The following is an 18970-nucleotide window of genomic DNA, read 5'->3' on the forward strand; positions in this document are numbered from 1 at the left end:
AGCCCTCCCAGTGCCGTCTGGAGAGGTTCCCGACACAAGGACGGAGCAGCGGCCGCCGGGCGGGGGGAGATGGACAGCTCTGCCCTGGGGAGTGACAATGGGGGGCGTGGGCCCTGCCGCAGAGTCACCCCCCCCCCCCCCCAAGCAAGCCCAGACAGCCACACCCGCTCTGCGGGAGGCAGGAGAGCGGCAGCAGAGGGGGGTGAAACCCCCAGGGCACCTGCTGGTCTGTTCCAAGCCTCGTCAGCACAGTAATGGGTCGGGAGATCCCTCAGCCACAGCCTCTGCTCGGCCGAGAGTCAGGATATCTGGGCTCCCCCACTGGCAAGCAGGGACACTGCTGGCCTACCCAACCCCCCTTCGTTCCACTGCAGCGGTAAGGAGCCCAGAATAGCTCCGAAGGCAGGAGATCAGTACGAGCCGAGCACTGGACGACTGCTGGGGACCACCGGCGGCACGGGGACAAGCCAGCCGGAGGCTGCAGCATTGCACGGGACCGTCTGCTGGCAAGCTGCAGCACCCACTTCGCTGAGCCGAGTCCCCTAGGACTTAGGTGTGCATGGGAAAGGGACCAGCCTCACAAGGTTTAAACCTCCCTCCGCCCCACTCACGGGTCAACATGCCCCCCGCCAGCTCATATCTCAGCTTCTCCCAGTACAGCAACGGGCTATGGCCACTACCCCCAGTCAAAGGCTAAAAGGGAGAATCCTTGGCCCTGCTCCTTGCAGCGGGGAGTAGAGGGCTGCTGTGGGACAGGACGGTGCCCCTCCCTGAGCACAGGGGAGAAAGGAGCCGAACCTCCCTAGAGCCCGGCCCTGCCCGTCTGCCATGGGAAGGAGCAACAGGGTTTGTCGTGTTTGTTCGCCACGCAACTCGGTATCCCAGTGCCAGGACCAAGCTGGACGTGACGTGCTCCATGGCTGGAGCCGGGCCCCTGGGGAGGGTCCCCCTACCTGGCCAGCACCGGGTTGCGTCGGTAATAGTCGAAGAGCCCGAAGCCGTGGCTGGTGCCAAAGGCCACCAGGTTCCACTCGGCATGCAGGGTCACGGCGGTGACGGCAGCCGGCGGCATACACTGCACCAGCATGCTGGGCTGGAAGCCTGGGCTGAAGGTCAGGGAGCCGTTCTGGGGGGTGAGTCGGTCATGCCCCTTCCAGGTGAAGCCCTCCCGGTCCTGCAGCAGGTCCACCGTGGCCACGTTGATCATGTGATTCGACTTCTCGTCGCTCAGCTCCATGACGAGCACCTGGCAAGAGGCAGACGTGGCACTGAGGGCCAGTTCCACCAAGGCATCTCCCCGCTACCGGCATCTCTCTCTCAGGGGAGAGCTCCTGGCCTCCAGCTGGGAGCCTGGTGCCCGTGACAGCAAGGCACCAGCAGCCCCGGGTCTGGCAGACAAGTGCAGGCCCGAGGCTCTTCCGAAGCACCCCTCAACTGCAGCACCCGCCCTTATCCCAAAGCCAACGCCCGCCCCGGCGCCAATGCTCAGTGCCCCTGCCCTCCCTACCCCGTCCTGCCAAAGCGAGCTAGGGGTAGAGGATCAAGCAATGGAGTCTTAAGTGGCAGCTAGGCCAGGGAAACCTCTCCTCTAGGAAGCGACTGGTACATTCCTGCCAGCGGGGCTGGCTGGCCAGTGGGGCACAGCACGACAGCTGGTCCCTAACAAAGGAGTTTATCCCTGCTCAGATGGACCCCTGCAACTGGAGGCTCCCCAGAAGCAGGAGACAGAGCAGACACTCCACAGCTGATGGGAAACGTACGAAGCTTCCCCTGCCAAGTCAAACCCACCCCCAGCAAGTCTGCCAAGCCCTGGGGAGATGCCACCAGCCAGGGGGTGCTACCCTTCACCCTACAGGCCAGGTCACTGGGACAGCTGAAACACATGCCCTGGCATCAGCTCTCTAGTCCTGGGAGAACCGCTTTTAAGAGGCAGAGCACCTACAGCCAAGCAAGAGCATGGCCTGAGAATCCCACCCTCCCCACCAAATACTTGGGCTCTGCCCCTGGCCCCCGCACTCCCTTCCCCCTCCCCAAACTTTGCCCCTAAGCAAAGCCCAGCAACAGTACAGGGCTGACTGGCTGTTCCCCCAGAGCGTCGCCCCCCACAGCCGCCCTACCTGCCCCGCAGTCCCAGCCACCACCATCCGGGCCGTGTATTTACACAGTGCAATCTTCTGGATGCCCAGCCGCGGGTCGTCGCTGTACGGATCAAAGCAGCCAACCTGGACGATGGGAAGAGGGGGTCAGGAGCGCGAGAGGGCAGGACACCGCTTTCGTCCAGGGCTCCGGCAAGCCATTGCACACACTGACTCCTCCCAGTGCGGGCACCCCCCCTCAACCCTCTCCCTTCAATGGTCTCAGATCCTATCTTAACCCCCTGCCAGGACTGGCCCTTGCCAGGGGCCCCGATCTGTGACACTGGGCTGGATTATTGGACAGCTCCCTTCTATTTGCATTAGGGATGGGCCTGGACAGACACCCCAGGACTGACGCTCTCGTTGACAGGTGCAGATCTGATACAGGCACGGCTGACAGGCCAGCGATTCTAGTCCTTCACGAGATGGCCAAGAGCCAGCAGGGTTCCTCCAGCAACTAAACTTAAACCCACCGCACTCGCATGAGAGCCCTGCCCCAGCAACCCAGCCAAGGATGCCCAGGAACTAGTGAGATGCCCAGCGCTGCCCCAGACACAGGCAAGAAGCTGCGTGCACCATATCAGAGGTGGGGTGGGAAAGACTGATTCTTTGACACCTTTATCATAAGCATCTTCACGCTGGGGTGGGGGGGTGTGGGGAGCAGGCAAGCCCAGCTCTCACCATCAGCCTTGCCTCCTGACCACACTGGAGACATGGCCAGTGTCAGGCCATGCTGCAACTGCATTACGGGACAATGGGAGGTTCGTTACTAGCTGGTACCAGACAACCCCTTTCCAGCCCTGCCTACGGGGCCTGGGGGATCCATGCCTATGTGACTTGTGTGTGCTCTTCTCCAGGATGCTGACAGCAGGGGCTGCCCTCAGACTACTCTGGCCCCCTCCCCCAGAATCAGCACACACACAGGGGTATTGAGGGGACCCCAGGCGGTGCGGTCCTGCCGTAGCGCACAGATGCTGAGTCAGATGCAGACAGCAGAGCTGCAGTGGTTGGAGATTCCCCCGGGAATTCCCCTTGGAAACCTCTCTCTATTCTGGTCCCTCGTACCCAGAGAGCAAGCCTGGTACCAATGTGGCCAAGTGCAGCTCCAGCCAGAACGGTCTCTACCCCAGCAAGGGCTCCCAGCGGAGGAGCAGGGAAGGAACGCAGAATAGGGATCACCAGGTGGAGGAGATCCTTGGACGCCAGGGTTTCTAGCCAGCAGCAAAGATACATCCTGTTTGTCTAATGCCCATAAACACCTGGCGATGATCAAGCAACAGGACAACGCTGCCACTGCTGTAGGTCTAGAGAACTTAACCTTCCCTGGACATCCGCAGGACCGTCACTCGACAAACGGCTGGGAGGAGCTCACAGCCACCCATTCCCACGGGGCTTGGAGCACGACCAGCACAGATCTCCTGCAGGGACAGGGCTCGAATCTCATTCCTTCAGGGATCAGGGGGCCAGGCTGCACTCACTGAACTGCAGAGGGACTCCCGTGAATCAGCGTCACTCCAGATTTACACCAGTGTAAAAGCACAGCGGGCAGCATGGCTGGGCTCAGGAGCCGGGGCACGAGGAGACTGGGCCTTATACCAGGGCATGCACCTGCCTTTGAGCAGGGGAATGGTTATGACGGAGAGTGCCCCTTTAGAGCCCAGCTGGCCAACCGTGGGGCACTGAGTCGGCCAACCGTGGGGCACCGAGTTGGCCAATCAACGCCATCCTCAGCTGCTTCCCTGGTCCTCCCCAGGAAATTTTCAAGGCCAGGGGCTCTTGCCATGCAGACTCTGGGCTGCCATTCGTACCTCTGGGACCAAAGGGGTTTGCAGAAGAGCATCTGCCCCAAATCCCAGAGGCATCCTCATTCCTGCCTGTGCCCACGGGGCTGGAAGTAGGAGGCGGCACTTGGCAGCAGCACTGGCCTGGCCCACGTGGGGAGAGTCCGTCTGAGCCAGCCTGACCCTGCCCACACTCGTGGCATTTCCACAGCTGGCAAGAGGAGCCCTGGCAATTGAAGGCAGGTCCCGCCCGGACAGCAGCAGGGCATGCTCCCCACACAGCCTGTTCCAGCCCTGCTCAGAAGGCGAGAGCAGTTTATGGCCCATGGCCTGGCCTCTCTCCAGAGGCAGCAGAAGGGTCCCCTGGGGTGGGAGGTGGTCTGCGATGGCGGATGTGCAGAGCGAGTCTGGCTCTCTGGGCTCCCCATCAGATGGCAGCAACTTGTCACCCACTATGGCCCTGGGCTGCATCGAGCCACCCTGGCATGGGGGAGATTCTCCGATCCACGGGCCTCCCTCCCGGGAATCCTCAGCCAGCTGGGCCCGGGCTGTGACATGGCAGAGCAGGGACACTCCTGGAGAGGCCCAATGGCTCCTGTGAAGGGGCCCCACACGGAGTTGCCAGCACTGCCCCGGGGATGGGCAAGGACTGAGGGTGGTACCTTGCGGAAGGGAGGCCACTCCTCCTCGCTGGCCTGGTTGAGGCTGTCGTTGTGCTCACAGTCGGTCTGGAAGATGTTGGCCGTGCCCAGTTTGTACAGCGGCCGCAGGGACACTCCCGAGGCGTCCCAGAAGCGGACCGTGCCGTCCTCGTGCCTGGGGAGGGGAGAGGGGGAGACGTGCCGCTCAATGCAGAGAAGCTGCGAGAGCTGTCTGTCCCTTGCCCGGGGTCCTGACTCCCCATATATGACCAGCTAAGCTGCTCCATCCAGGCCAGCCCCTAGCCTTACAGGCTGCCACAATGCCCTGGCCTGCCCACTTCTGCAAGGGAGAGGTCTAAGAGGGAAACAGACTCTCCATCGCATCTGTTAGCACGGAACTAGTTTTGACTCCCGCCCAGTGGTTCTCCTGCTCCCCACAGGCATCAGGGCTGATCTCCGCCTGCTCCGATTTTGGACCCTCCTCCCTACCCCAGCCCAGAAGCTTAGGAAGCAGGCGGGAATGAGCTCAGGAGACCAGCATTCACGCCCAGCTGGCTCAGGAGGGTGGCGAGGTGAGGCAAAGATCTCCTTGGTCCACAGCACATCTGGATTCTGGACTCGGTCCTTGGGCCACAGACCAGGCGATCTGCCGCTGCGGCAATGCCCTCAGGACAGAGCCGTCGCAGAGCTGGATGGCTCCGGCAGGCCGGGGTCAGGAGGGAGGGACGTGGCTGCACAGCCGGCCCCACACTCAGCTTGGCTTAAGCCAGCCGCACCTCAGTAGCGCTAGACCTTCCCTCGATTGTTAAGGGAAGCAGTTCCTCAGCAACAACTAGCCAAGCTGACATTTCCCTGCCGACGTCAGGGCTAGAAGCCACCCAACAATCACTCCGTGGCTTCGCGGCGGCTCAAGGTGGGCAACTGACAAGCCATAACCACAGGCCGCTAAGCCCTCGGAACAGCAAGGGGTGTTCTGCGGTCGGCTGTCCAGAGCACAGCTTCCGGCTGCTTCCGGCTCCCCGTCCAGGCGTTCTGTGCAACGGCCCAGCACAGCGATGGGAGCCAGCTCCCGAGGCAGGCCGGGAGCACATCAGCCACCACTACCCAGACGTGGCTCATCTGTAACGTATCAGCCCCTCCGACGCCCCATCCCCAGCCTGCCCCATCTAGCAGCGGGCGGAGCTGAGAGGGCAAGAGCAGATACGGCCAAATCTGCCCTTGCCAACTCCGCTCCAGGCCGGGCTCCCGGTCAGCAGGCCAGCGAGCCACCCAGGAGTCCCGAGGTGGGCGTGCGTCCCAGCGGGACAGCAGGCTCCACGCCCAGGATGACCATGTTAGTCTCAAATTTTCCTTCGCCCCCACCTCCCCTGCTCCAGCCTCAACATCTGCAGCCGCTAACAAGCCCTGCCTGCATGTTCGGAGGAGCCGGTGCAGCGCTCAGCCAACGATGCATTTGACAACACGTCGCCAACTTGGAGCCAGGATAAAACCAACACCAAGAGCGAGGAGAAGGAAAAATAAACAGAGTGATGCATCCTTGCCAGGCTCAACAGGGAGGACTGTTAGCTAGGCCACCCAACAACTGAGGAGGGGCTTCCCCCACCTCTCCCCTGGCATCCGTCCACACTCACACCTCTCGCCCGGCCTCCTGGCTTACATACCCCACTCTGCAATTCAGCAGCATCGAACCTAGGTCTCCCAGCCCCCTGCTCTAGCCACTACACAGTGCTACCCTTCTGCAGCGGCAGAGAACACCCTTCAGGACCGACTCTGGCCATGACTTTCAGTCAGCTAGGGAGAGGTCTGCTCTTGGGGTCTCTGTTCAGCCAGACCTGAGCCCGGAAGAGGCCCACCCCACCACCCCCGAGATGTGGCTCTCTACGCTGGAGGAGGGCTGGCAGAATCCCTCGCTGGCTGCCTCTAGGGCACGACGCAAGCCCCAGCCATTTGAAGGCCCTGCCCCAGTCCCTTTGCTGCCCCTACTGGGCAGTCTGTGGGAGGGGTGGCTGCTAGACAGCCATGGGGCCAGCACCTGCCAGACAGCTGGATTCAGGTTGGGTAGTTCTGGGTTTCCCTGCTTTGTGCCAGTGTATTTATACCTCACGCCCGTCTTCACGAACATCCACACTGCAATTAAAACTCCCCCGTTGGCCCATGCCAGTTGACTTGGGCTAAGGGGCGGTTTTATTGCCATGTAGACGTTCGGGCTAGGGCTGGAGCCCAGGCTCTAGGACCCTGCTGGGGGGGGTGGGGGTGTTGTTAAACTGCCCCTTGGCCCGAACCAGGTGGCATGGGCCAGCCATGGGTTTTTAATCCCAGTGGAGACGTACCCTTCGATACCCCCACACGCTGCTCCCTGGGACACCTGCCAGGGACCAAGACCCAGTGAAAACCCCAGCACTGGCCAGCTCTCTGGGAAAGATTAGCCATTCAAACGGCTGGTGGCCGAGCGGTACTTACCCCGTGAGAAGAAGGCCCCTCTGAGTGGGTTCTTGGGCTAAGTTTTTCCCTCCGCTGATCGGCCAGTTCTAGAAGACAGATTCCACCCACGCAGGGCGGGGGACGTTAAGCAACAGCCCATTCCACAAGCCCACTGGGGCTCTCACCCACGCGCACCCCTCCCGCCCTGCTGCTGGCATCCAAGCCAAATCGAGATGGGTTTGCACAGCCCAACGGGACGCTGCTCGAGGAGCCAGGAGATCCGCGTGACAGCTCCCCACAGAGGCTCCCAGTGTCCTCAGCCAAGTCAGGCTCATTGTGCCAGTCGCTGTAAGGACCCCACCCACCTTCTGGCAAGACCCAGTTACAGCTCAGTGGCTTTTCTCCAGCAGGGGGCGTTCCCCTACCCCAGAAGAATGCCGGGGGCCCTGCTGCTCTCCAGCGCCGATGATTCGCTCCCACAGCTTCAGGGGGACGTTGGAGATGTGATAGGCGCAGGTGATGGCGGAGGAATGGAGGGGCGCCAGGTAGGGGGCAGGAACCGTAGGCCAGCCGGGCGTCTGCAGGTCGAGGACCACCAGCTCCTCCTCCACCAGGACCACCAGGGCACTCGGGTTATCGAACTCTAGAAGGCAGAGCAGCGAGATATCAGGCTGGGGAGGGAGACAGAGACGTGCTCGGTTCCGAAGAGCGGGCCGCCTACCCTCCTCCGGCTCCGTGTGGTGCACGGTGAAGAAGTCGATCACGCGCGAAGTGAAGTCCAGGGTGACCAGGCTCTGGCCCTGCAGGATGCTGACGCAGTGCCGGTCCCCGTAGCTGGCCCGGGGCATGCCTCCGCTGAAGATGATGAAGTGATTTCTGCAGGCAGGGGAGAAGTAGCTGGCTATTGGCATGTTTGCTGCTAGGATTTCCCCCCACCCCACCCCACGGGCTGGGGCTGGAGACCTCACCGGCCCCTACGGGAATTCGGTGCCCCACAGAAACGCAATGGGAGTGGGGTGCCCAATCCCTTCAGGAAATCCCCAGCCAGACCCACCTCTGAGGGCAATAAGCCAAGGCTCCATGGGCCTGGTAGGACACCAGGTAGCAGGGCACTTTGGCCAGCCCCGGGACACCAACACACTCCGTTCTCCCGACGGGCCGTGTGATGCCCGAACATTAGCTGCCTGCACGGTACAAAGGGCGTCACCTCCAGGGAGAGTTCTGCTCGAAGGTGCTTGTGGATGGCATTTTGAATGCGGAGCTGCGCCCGGGAGGGCCTGGGTCAGGCACGCTCTGTTCCATTCAGAGGAAGGAGAGCACGCCAGGTTGGGGCACTAACCTAGGCACGGGGAGAGCCGGGTTTGACCCCTGCTCTATCCCAGGCTTCCTGTGCCATCTTGGGCAAGTCACTTGGTCTCTGGGACTCGGTTGCCTAGCTGTAGAATGGGGACATCAGCCCTACCTCCCAGGAGCGAGGAGGAGCCCACATGAAAAAGAGCGTGAGGCCCTCAGACATTATAGCAATGCGGCCACGAGCAGAGTGGTTGCATAAAGCTAACATGCCCCCACGCCCCACGAATGAAGCCAGTTACCCCGAGCCCAGAGCCATTCCTCACACGAGCTTCCTGCCGGTGAAGGGACCATTCATGCTATTCCCCCGTCCCCGCTCTGCAGAGCAGCTTGGCCAGTTCTGCTGAGACGTCCTACATGCCCCCCACCACCCCACACAGGCTGGGGGGGGAGCTAGATGAATACAGCAGATGCAGGACACGGGCAGTGCTGCCCAGTGGAGCCCAGCCTGCCCCGAGGAAGAAGCAGATCACAGCAAGGCTGGTCGAATGGACGTTTCTCCAGAGCAAGGGAACGCCTGGATTAACGGAGACGTGACGAACGGAGCAACAACGCTCACTCTGGGTCTGCAGGCCCTCCCCCGCCGACTCAGAAGGCTGAGACGCTGGCATTGTACGTGCCATGGCTACTTGGGCTGGATGTACGGCTTACATGGATTTGGGGTCAAGACAGGTCAGGAGCCAGACTTCCCTGCGTTGGAGTCCAGGGTTTTCGATTCAACCCCTCTACAAAACTTCAGACCCAGATTTGGATCCCGGAGCTCCGGCTTGCTTGGATCCGGGCTTTGGTTTAGGGCCCCCCTAGCTCCACCTTTCCAACCTTCCCCCTACTTGGGTCCTAATCCTCATCACAGCCAAGCAGCATGTCCCCTGCCCAGCATATCACCTGACTGCAGGTGAACGACTCCAGTAGCTTCCCCAGGGCCACGTGCTCTACAAACTGGCCACTAACTTCAGCTCCTGAGCAGCAAGTGGGTGGACCGAGCCCCCCTTCCTACTTTTAGGGGCTACCCCACTTCTGTCTTATTCAAGGGCACCGGGGGCCACCGTTTAGCTAGTCCACAAGTTTACCTGCCAGCACTGAAAATGTGATTTGCCAGGTAGTGTCAGCTGTATTTAAGAATGTTTAAAACAGGAACTTGGGTGCCTGTCCTGAAAATAAAGTCTCCGGCTTCTATTAAGGGCCCTCTAGTCATTCCCCCCACATACCGCTCATTAATTCGAGCACTCCACCGCAGCCCGGTGGGACAGTCCCCCGCGGACACAGCCCTTTGCCACAGGGGCTGTGGCAGAGATAAGCACCCAGCTCAGAACCAAGGTCAGACCTCTGGGGAGGTGGCAAACATTCGCCGGCGCCGGCAGGGGACATACCCAGATTCACAGGTCCTCCACAGGATTTTGTTGATGGCTTTACAGGGAAACGGACCTGGAATGAAGGAGGAGTCACCACATTAAAGCCATCCTCCCTGCTCAACACCAGCTCCTAGGAGGGGTCGCCGTCTTAGCCCCTGTAAATCAACCCACTCCCATTTGTATCCCAGCAGCTCCCCCAGCAGGCTTGAGTACATTTTCTCTCCTGTCCACCTCAGCTGGAGCCTGGTTGAAGCTCCCAGATATTCCTTTCGGTATCAGGATAGATGCTCAGCGCAGCACTCTGTGCTGACATACACAGCGTCTGGTTTCCCCTCCATTAGAGCAGCCTTCACAGCCCAACTTGGGCAAAGGACACAACCGTCACGAGCCGCTCCGGGCTAGTCTTTAACGTAGCTTTCAATCGAAAGTTCCTAGAGATTACTGAGCAGCACTTCCAGCAGCCTCTACGTAACCCTTCCCTAGCCTGCTAGAGTCCGCAGGGGATACAAACTCAGGCCTCCCTCCCCACCTGCATGCCACGCAGATGGGGTAGGGTTCTGCCCACAGAAGGAGCTTCTGGGGAAACGCCCCGGGGTTGGTGATGCAGGCTTGCTCCATCCATCCAGGTAACAGGACAGTGGCCACCTCCCGAAGGAAGCTGGAGAGCCAAGTCATCCTAAGTTAGAGGGATCACTGTCCAGCCACAGTATGCGACTCCATCTCGCACCACGTAGGAGGCTAAACCTACTGCTTCATGTTCCCATCTCCAAGGGCCCAGAGGGGAGCCTCCATTGCCCTCTGTAGGGGGGCTGTTTTGGGGAACTCAACGCTGCTGGGATCCTCAAGATGTAGCTATAAGATCCACGGACACGTCAGAGCCCAAGTTAAAGCAGGGAGCCCTAGCAACTCAGACATTTGCTGGCAAGCCAGGTCTGCAGGCAGTTGTACGACGCAGTAACCCTCTCCCAAGCCCTAGGCCATCAGTGGTCAGTTTCACAGAGCACCCTGTCGAGAACAGCACGACTGACCACGTGAGTTAACGGCTCAGTCAAGAGGCTCCTTGTGGCACCATATCTACCTCCCCTCCAACAAGGTATCGGGAGCAAGCGTGAAGTCAGAAGTGGTGTAATGACAAACTCTATTAGAAGGTAAAACTGCCCTTGGGCCCACTGCAAGAAGGCAAAGGAACAAGGCGGGTGGGTCCCGAGGCAAAGCAAACTCACCGTAGGGGATAGTTGACATGAGTGGCTGCAGAGTCTTATGGCAACTACTGTTGATGGACCACACCATGTAGCCTCCATCACTGTGCGAACTCACCACCGTCCTGCCGCTCCGCTCCCAGCCAAGGCTCTCCAGCTGCTGCAAGGAACAGATGTGGCCAATAAACCCAAGGTGGAGAGAGACATGGGGCTACAGGAGGCAGCTGTGCCATCTCATCCCCTCTATGCATTCGCAGCCTGGGCAGAATCTGGTTTTGCCAAAGGGACATGGGGAGCAAGGCACAACACTTCAGAACCGAGATGGAAGATCAGGTCAGTAATGGAGGTTTGGGGACCACTGCAATATTCCAGCTGTAAGTTAGAAGAGTTAAGTCAAACGCATTGAGTTCAGTTTGGCCACAGGTTGATGCCTGCGAGTCCTCCTGTCTCCCTGAGGAGAGAGCCTGGTTGCAAGTGTGATGGACTCTGCAAGCGTAGCCTCATTGAAGAGGCCAGCAGCATTCTTCCAACTCCGGGCCACCAGCTTCCAGCAGGTGAGTCACCAGGTATGGCAGAGCGCGGGAAGATGGCTTAGAGGGAAGCCACAGAAACTCATCAAGCGCAGATGGCTTGGCCAAAGCTCCCGTGTTCGTGCGTAAGCGGGACACTCACGGGACAGCACACTGTGTTCTCGGCTCTCCATAAAACCCCATTCAAGGTACCTGATTGCCCAGGAAGAGGTGGTGGACATTTCTGGTGCTCTGGTCCCACATGATCATCAGCCCCCTGCTATAGCCAATCAGGATCTTGGAGGAGTCTTGAGGGTGTTCCTGCAGAGACTCCACTGGGCCAAGAGCCTTCCCGCAGCGGTAGTCGTCTGGCACGCTAGCATGGAAGCAAAGGGGTGGGGGAACACCAGGCTGGTTAACAGCCATGCAGCCAAGTACCTTGTTTTCTCCTCTCTAATCCCTCCCCAGCACTGCGGGAGAGACCGCACAGTTCAGCTGTTCTGTAATGGGGAGGAAGAAGATGGTCCTCTCTCAGCCCTGGATCAGGATATTAACATCTCTGACAGCCAGTGGGGACAGAGACCGACCAGCCTCTGTAGCTCTTCCCTCCAATGGGCCAGGAGGAATGCAAGCAGAGAAAAGCATGTTAGGGAGCCCCTTAAATCAAGGGACAGGCTTGAAACTGAACTTGAACTTCACTGATCATCTGTGCTGCACAAGGATACACCTAGCACGGCCAGTCCCCAGAGTCCTGCCCCAGCGGGCACTAGGCTCCATGTAAGACCTGGGATGGATTCTCCGCTTTGGTCTTTCGCAAGTCCTGCTCGGGAATCTGGGAGAGGATAGGGTATTGTAAAGGTGGAGAGGTACTAGATCACCGCTATGGGCAGTGACCTACACAGCTGCTACCCATCGGTCATGGGGCTGCAGCATCTCCAGAAACATCTCCAAGGGAGCAGCCTCCAGGCATCTTAGATCCACCTTAAGAAGCTGCTCAGCACAGCCCTCTGAAGAGCTGCAGACTCTCTACACTTGCCAGGCAACGTCCCAGCTTTACAGCTAACATTTAACAGGTACAACCGCAGCCAATGCAACCCTGGGTTGGATGCCTCTTTCCACTGCCCCCAGCCAGCAACCCGCCCCATCTGCTGTGTCTCTTGGTGCCCACAGCCATGAGCTAATCTCCACTGGCACCAGTTCTCCAGGCCAGCTCACCTCTGCATGATCTCCTCTTGATACAGGGTTTTATCCTCCAGCAGCGTTAAGCCAGAGAGCTCCAGGAAGTACACGCCACCCCCTTCCGTGCCCAGGCAGGCCACATCACAGGCAGATTTCAGCAGGATCACCGTCACCCGGGTAATGCTGGGAGGAGAGCTACCAGGAAGACAAGATTCAGACAATGAGAGCTGCGCCGGTTTACAGGCTGGACATTTACATGCGAAGTTGCAATGGCTTGTTTTGAGAGGACTTCCCATTCCCTCCCGGAAACGCACCGGCTGCACCATGGGTCAAAGAGGAGCGTGGGTTGTTTTCCTACAGCCAATATTGCGTGGGCTTACGTCACTCCCTTTTATGGACCCCCCAGGGCACGAGACGCCAGAGGGTCCCGAATGAGGAGCAGACTCGTTCGGAGGAGACGCTTGGCCACAAGCAGAGCCACGTCCGTTTGGACCCAAGCTGAGAGATGCAGAGCTCCCTCAATGCCTAGGACTTTGGCTTCAGCACATCCTCCGATGACCCAGCCCTGCCCCAGCTACTGGGGCCCAGCAAGAAGGTAACAGACCCTAGACTGTGCACAGACATTCCACCGCAGTGGAGATGGACCGTGGCGCTCGGGAGTCTGGGGAAACGAAGCCAGGGAGACCTCATACCTGGGGGTTTATAACTGGTTTTCGACCCAACGTGGGCTATTGTAGGCCAAAGAGAAGCAAGCAGTTCTGTCTATACCCGATTAATAAGCGGTTTAGGACAGGTAAGTCACCGCAGACACCTGGGAGAGGATCGCTACAGCCCTGGACAGCAATCGCCTGGTCACTTAGATTCTAGCTTGTGCGCTCTTTAAGCTCCCGCGTATTATGAAAGGAGAATCAGACAAAGCTCCCTGCTGTGCCAGGCTGGGGACCGCCTGGCTGTCAAGCCAGCAGAGGCAACGAGGCGAGGAAGGAGTCATGGAACCCAGTAGAAGTAGCCATTTGAGGGTCTAACAGAATCTCAGCATTGGGGCAATTCTTGCCGGGTGCCTGCTGTGCCCGGCCCCCAGCAGCCTCTGGAGTAAGTTAGCTGGTGCGGTTCTCCCCAGCCCACCCTCCATCACAGAAGCTGAGCCTATCTAGCCAAGCAGCCTCTTGCTCTCTATTAACACAAATCCTGCATGGGCATGAGGGTATTTTAAAAGGGGCGCTGGTCTTCGGCTTCTAGCCCTGGGCCTGATTTTAAGAGGGGAATTCAGTGTAAAGCAGCTGCAGCAGTGGCATGCAGAGAGAGACTCCAGCAATAAAATGACACGCTCCAACGGAGGGTGTGGGTCTGCATGTCAATTAGTCCTGAAGACCCCTCCTCTGCCATCAGCAGGATCGCGCTGGGACCTCGTGAACGAGGGCTGCTAGATGCAGTGCCAACGCAGGGGCAGCAGGGGGCAGCATTGGCTAGCATGGAAGGAAGCCAATAGGCCATTCTAGCCAAGCCCCATCAGTATCTGGGCTGACACAGTTGTTTTATTGGAGATTTGGCATGCCACGGGGCGTGGAGTCCCCGCCTCCCTCGGAGGCACCAGCTCACGGAGTGAGCCTCCACAGCAGCAAATGGCACTCAGGGAAGTACCCTACGCATGGCCTAGAGCTCAAGAGACTTCCTGAACCTTTCCAGGCCGTTCAGTCTCAGACGTTGCCTTTTACAGTCATCTTCCATAGCGGGCGAGCAGCATCTCTGACCTGGAAATTTGTAACCCTACACATCCCACCTCATTAGTCCTCTTCAACCGGGCACTGCTGCAGCAGCTGGTTCTCTGACTGCAACGCTTCACCCCCACCTCACCCCCAAACAGCCTTCCCTCGTGGGATTTGGAACCAGGAATTAAGCTGTCTCCATGGAGCCCGCTCAGCTCACTGGAAACCGGAATGAGACAGGCCTACTGCCAAGATCAGTCATTCCAAGTTGCCCATTATATAAGCATTATCAATAGCTGGGCCAGTTTCTATACCCTGCTTCTAAGTACGTGGGGTCACTTGTACCGCTCTCCTTAGGAGATCTCATTGTCCAGGTAAGTGATCAGTTAACCTTTGCTCCTAGTTTGTATTGTTCTTGAAAATCTGAGATCTAAATAAAGCTGGCCCCAGGCAATGATCCAGGCAGTCTCTGTAAACCCAGATGCTGCACTGGCAGGTTATGGAATTACAGTACTGAGAGGTAAATAGGAACAAGCAGGTATTTGTACCTACACTAGAATCCTGGAAGAGCCACAATTGTAAAGCGATTCTCACATGCTTTGTGTGCTTCAAGTTTCCACAGCCCTCTTCACTGGGCTTTCCACCCAGATAATGAATAATGCCACGGCCTGCACTCCATGGTGCAAACCCGCACAAGAACAAAGCCTTCATTTAAGGAGACAGTTACACAGGAACAGGATCTTGCATCTTCCAGAGCTAGCCAGCATTAAAGGGACACAAAATTTACCCCTTGACTTTTAATACTGTGATCCTCTCAGATGAGTAGCTGTAGGTGCAAAATGCACCATTTGAGCATGCAATTGTTGCAACCGAATACTCGAATGAGTAACTCTTTGCCCTGAGCATCTGCACAAGTTCCACACAAAGGGATTACTTTCAGAGATGCTGAGCATCCACCAATTCTGAAAATTGGACAGAAGGGCATTGGGAGTCCTGGCACCAGGTGTTTTTAAGAAAACACCTTTCCTTGCTGGCATTTAATTTTAGAATTCAAAAAAAAAAAATCAACTTTTTTGAAAATTTTACCCTTCAATTTTTGCTCTTCATTTAGTGCCCAGAAACAAAGGGTCTAATGAATTCTGCTCTGGTTATCGCAGGCTGTGCAGCAGTTTGAGGCTTGCTGAAGTTTGGGAAAATATTTTCCATTATCTTTCCAAAAGATTGCAGAAGCATATCCACCAACAGCAGGCACTGCAAAATTTAACTCCCGACAGCGTCCATTTAAAAAAAGGAATGAGTGCTACCTACCTAGAAGAAAGAAAAGGAGGACTTGTGACACCTTAGAGGCTAACAAATTTATTTGAACATTGGATGCATCTGAATCACTGAATGCATCCAATGAAGTGAGCTGTAGCTTACGAAAGCTTATGGTCAAATAAATTGGTTAGTCTCTAAGGTGCCACAAGCCCTCCTTTTCTTTTTGCGAATACAGACTAACACGGCTGCTACTCTGAAACCTACCTAGAAGAGTTATCATCAACTTTAGCAGAGTTTATTTGGGCTACATTCAGAACTGAAGAGCAAGATCTGCAGTTGGAGGAGTCCTTAAAATGAACTCAAACCATGTTTGGTTTATACTGATGATTGGCCAAAAAGATCCATCCCATCCCATCCCATGAGAATTAGGCTTGTTTGGTCATTCCCCACCCTTGTAAGTAAAAAGAGGCCAAGCAGATTTAAATAATTTTTATAAAGAATAAACTATTGCATCTGGCAACGCTGGAGCCAAATTTCACCCCAGCACAGAGATTTGAGAATAAACTCTGGCAGACCTTTCGCGAGAGCTGCACTGCTATCCTGGCTGCTTGCTCGGGAGGGTTTTTGTTTAAATTTAAAGACAAGAACTTGCAGAGTCCAGCAAGAGCTGAACTCAGACATCAATGCATTGCCCTGTCAGTTACTCATCCATACTTCCTTTCCCCATTTATAAGCAGCAGTGTCTGCAGAGCCAACCCTAATCTCAGCTAACAGGCTCTGTCTATTTTCTCCACCATTGCAACCATTCCCATGGCAACCGATTGATAGGCAAACTATACCGCTGTGTACAAAAGGGAAAGCTTTGCAAGCCACAGAGCCAGGATAGAGATTCCCAGAGGGGAGAAGGAATGAAACTGCATCTTGGGCAAAGTGATTGAACCAGATGGATAAAATTAAACGGGGGGGGGGTGGAGGGGGTGCAGCCTTTTCAATACCCTTTGGCTGTTTCCACCGAGTGGCACGAACAGGGCACGGACTGGAATTTCGATTCAGTTCAAATAGCCCAAGACTTTTTACGCTGAAATCCGGGCTGTCTGGACAGCCTCACAAGGCAGAGCAATTAAAGATTTCACAGCTGGCGTTCCAAGCCCGTAAGGAGTGCTTTAAAGCAGCACTCCGCGACTCTACCACCTGTCCCAAAAGGAGCAAGGCACACAGTCAGTGGTTTCTGCCTCAAGCTACTCCTGGGTAAGGTGGCTCCGTTTGCACTGCAGCTGGCGAGTTACTGGCCCTGCAAACGCAACCTGGGATCTGAGAGGCCCATGCCGAGCTCTGTCTTGTTCGCCCATCACCACCAGCAAGACTCTGGCAGGTCAAATCCGGCCCGTGGTTTCCCCAGTGCATGCGAGCTTCAAACTGGTGCCGGAACTTCCTCGGAGGGTTTTGTTTTTTGGTGGGTTTTTTTGGTTTTTTTGGGGGGGGGGAGGGGCATTTGGATGATGCACAAAGCAGAACAGAACCCAGCTCCCTCAGAACTGAGCCGACTGCAGCACTGCCAGCAGCAAGGGGCGGTCATGGTCATGGTGCCAACAGGACACTGGCAATGCTGGGGGAGGAGCTGCACAAAGCAGCGGGGGCCCCACCCACGGACCGGCACAACCTGAGCCATGGCAGGGCCCGGATGGATTGCCGGGTCAGCGAATCAGGGGAATGCACAATTCAATCCTAGGAGCACTCGGTACCCAGCAGAGCCCAGGACCAGCCCCTGCTACAGTGAAGCCCCAACTCCCCAGATCAGCGTGAAAGAGGCAGTGAGTACTTAGTGCTGTCGAACCCTGGTCGGCCCGGGAGGATGAAGCTGCGGGTCTCCTCCAAGTGCGAATAGCCATCCTTCTGGTCAATCTCCCACAGGTGCAGAGTGTTGTCATCCAGCAAGGACAGCAACCGACCCTGGGAGAGACACCAACACACAAGGAAACAAAGGATGTCACGGGATTACGAGTTAAGCCTCCCCCCCACCCCCACAGCAAGGCCCCCGCTCCGGCAGTGAGCATGCTGGACTTGGCCACACCAGCCCATCCATCTGGACTAGGACACTGGGGTGCAGGTACCTTTATAACCATCCCAATGGCACAGCCTTGCATCCACTTACTGGCTCATTGGCCAGACCCACCCACCCCAAAGCAGTTGCTAAAAAGTCTTCCAAGGCCCTTCCCAGCAGAGCTATTGGAAAGGGGCAGGAGGTCTCAATAGGGGGATCAGCGGGTCAGGAGGAGTCCTTGGGAGTTAGAGACGTTGGCCTGCCGCCTTCCTTGCCAGAGAATGACCAGGTGTCTGGCTAGTTCAGAGGATGGGCTGCTGCACCCTGGTGACAGCAGGACATGGGTTACTCTCCTCCAGAGGCAACTGCACCTGACTGAAGGGAGACGCGAGGTGACGAGAACCAAAAGCAGCAACGTACCTGTCCAGGCAAAAAGTGTATCTGCGTGACGGCAGCAGTCTCCTTGTGCAAGCCAGTGAACTCCACTCCTGGAGCGCCATATCTGGCACGGGCTGAGAGTCAAGGAGGCAACGAGGGGACAGAGACAACCCCGTACCGACCCCCCTGCCCTCCACCCCAAAACTGACTCTGCCAGCACCAGGGTAACTCTGCCTTTTAGCGCACCAGCAAGTAAGACCAAGGTTAAAAACTGGGGACTAAACACTTAAGACCCAGCTATGTCCATTTTGGTGGCATCTTGCTTGCCACCCAGGTATCCATGCACCTATGCTGGTAGCTGGCCAGGAGATTTTAAGAGCCTGGCACTGCCATTCTGTGGGTAGGCATTCCGCCGGATTGGTCAACCTCCCCCAAAGCACTTGAATGAGGCATCAAGGTTTACGAGGTCCTCAGACACCTCCAGAGAGTTTCACACCATCATCTGCCTGCCCGGTCTAGGCACACCTACTCCTGCCCCAGCCCAGTGCAGCTGGACTGCACGACACACACAAGGGGTGGTGCCCACCAGAAGATGGGTCCCAGCAACCCTTTTTGGGGAGCTCAATGGGCAACAGGAGAGGGACTGATTATACCCAGTAGTGGATGTACTGGGATGGGAGGCTAGGAACTAACTGCGCTTTCCACGTCTGGGTTGGGTAGGGCAATACAGAACAGGGTTAGACTTGTGAAAGCAACACATCAGCTCCCACAGCTGCTCCACTCCAGCATCTCCGTCCAGGATGCTCAGAAAGAACTTTAGGGTCTGTCTACACTGCAGTTAGACACCCACAGCTGGCCCATGCCGGCTGACTCAGGCTCGCAGGGCTCCGGGGCTGTTTAACTGTGGTGTGACGTTTGGGGTCAGGCTGGAGCCCAGGCTCTGGGACGCCCACAAGATGGGAGGGTCCCAGAGCTCAGACTGCAGCCGAAGCCCAAACATCTACACAGCTGTTAAACAGCC

At 57.3% G+C, this 18970-nt stretch overlaps 1 protein-coding gene across 1 annotated transcript in view; it reads right to left on the reverse strand.

Annotated features, from left to right (window-relative positions):
- LLGL1 (LLGL scribble cell polarity complex component 1) overlaps window positions 1–18970 on the reverse strand; it is a 72719-nt gene that overhangs the window by 12841 nt on the left and 40908 nt on the right. Inside the window, exons 3-14 of the mRNA XM_073361811.1 lie at window positions 17992–18073; window positions 17350–17480; window positions 12604–12762; window positions 11602–11764; window positions 10904–11039; window positions 9699–9753; window positions 7700–7854; window positions 7404–7621; window positions 7018–7085; window positions 4579–4732; window positions 2118–2222; window positions 954–1246 (exon numbers count right to left, since the gene is read on the reverse strand). Coding sequence (XP_073217912.1) covers window positions 954–1246; window positions 2118–2222; window positions 4579–4732; window positions 7018–7085; window positions 7404–7621; window positions 7700–7854; window positions 9699–9753; window positions 10904–11039; window positions 11602–11764; window positions 12604–12762; window positions 17350–17480; window positions 17992–18073 — 1719 coding nt within the window. The remainder of the gene's footprint in view (window positions 1–953; window positions 1247–2117; window positions 2223–4578; window positions 4733–7017; window positions 7086–7403; window positions 7622–7699; window positions 7855–9698; window positions 9754–10903; window positions 11040–11601; window positions 11765–12603; window positions 12763–17349; window positions 17481–17991; window positions 18074–18970) is intronic.

The sequence above is a fragment of the Lepidochelys kempii genome, chromosome 10, assembly GCF_965140265.1.
Source record: "Lepidochelys kempii isolate rLepKem1 chromosome 10, rLepKem1.hap2, whole genome shotgun sequence".
Classification (NCBI taxonomy): Eukaryota; Metazoa; Chordata; order Testudines; family Cheloniidae; genus Lepidochelys; species Lepidochelys kempii.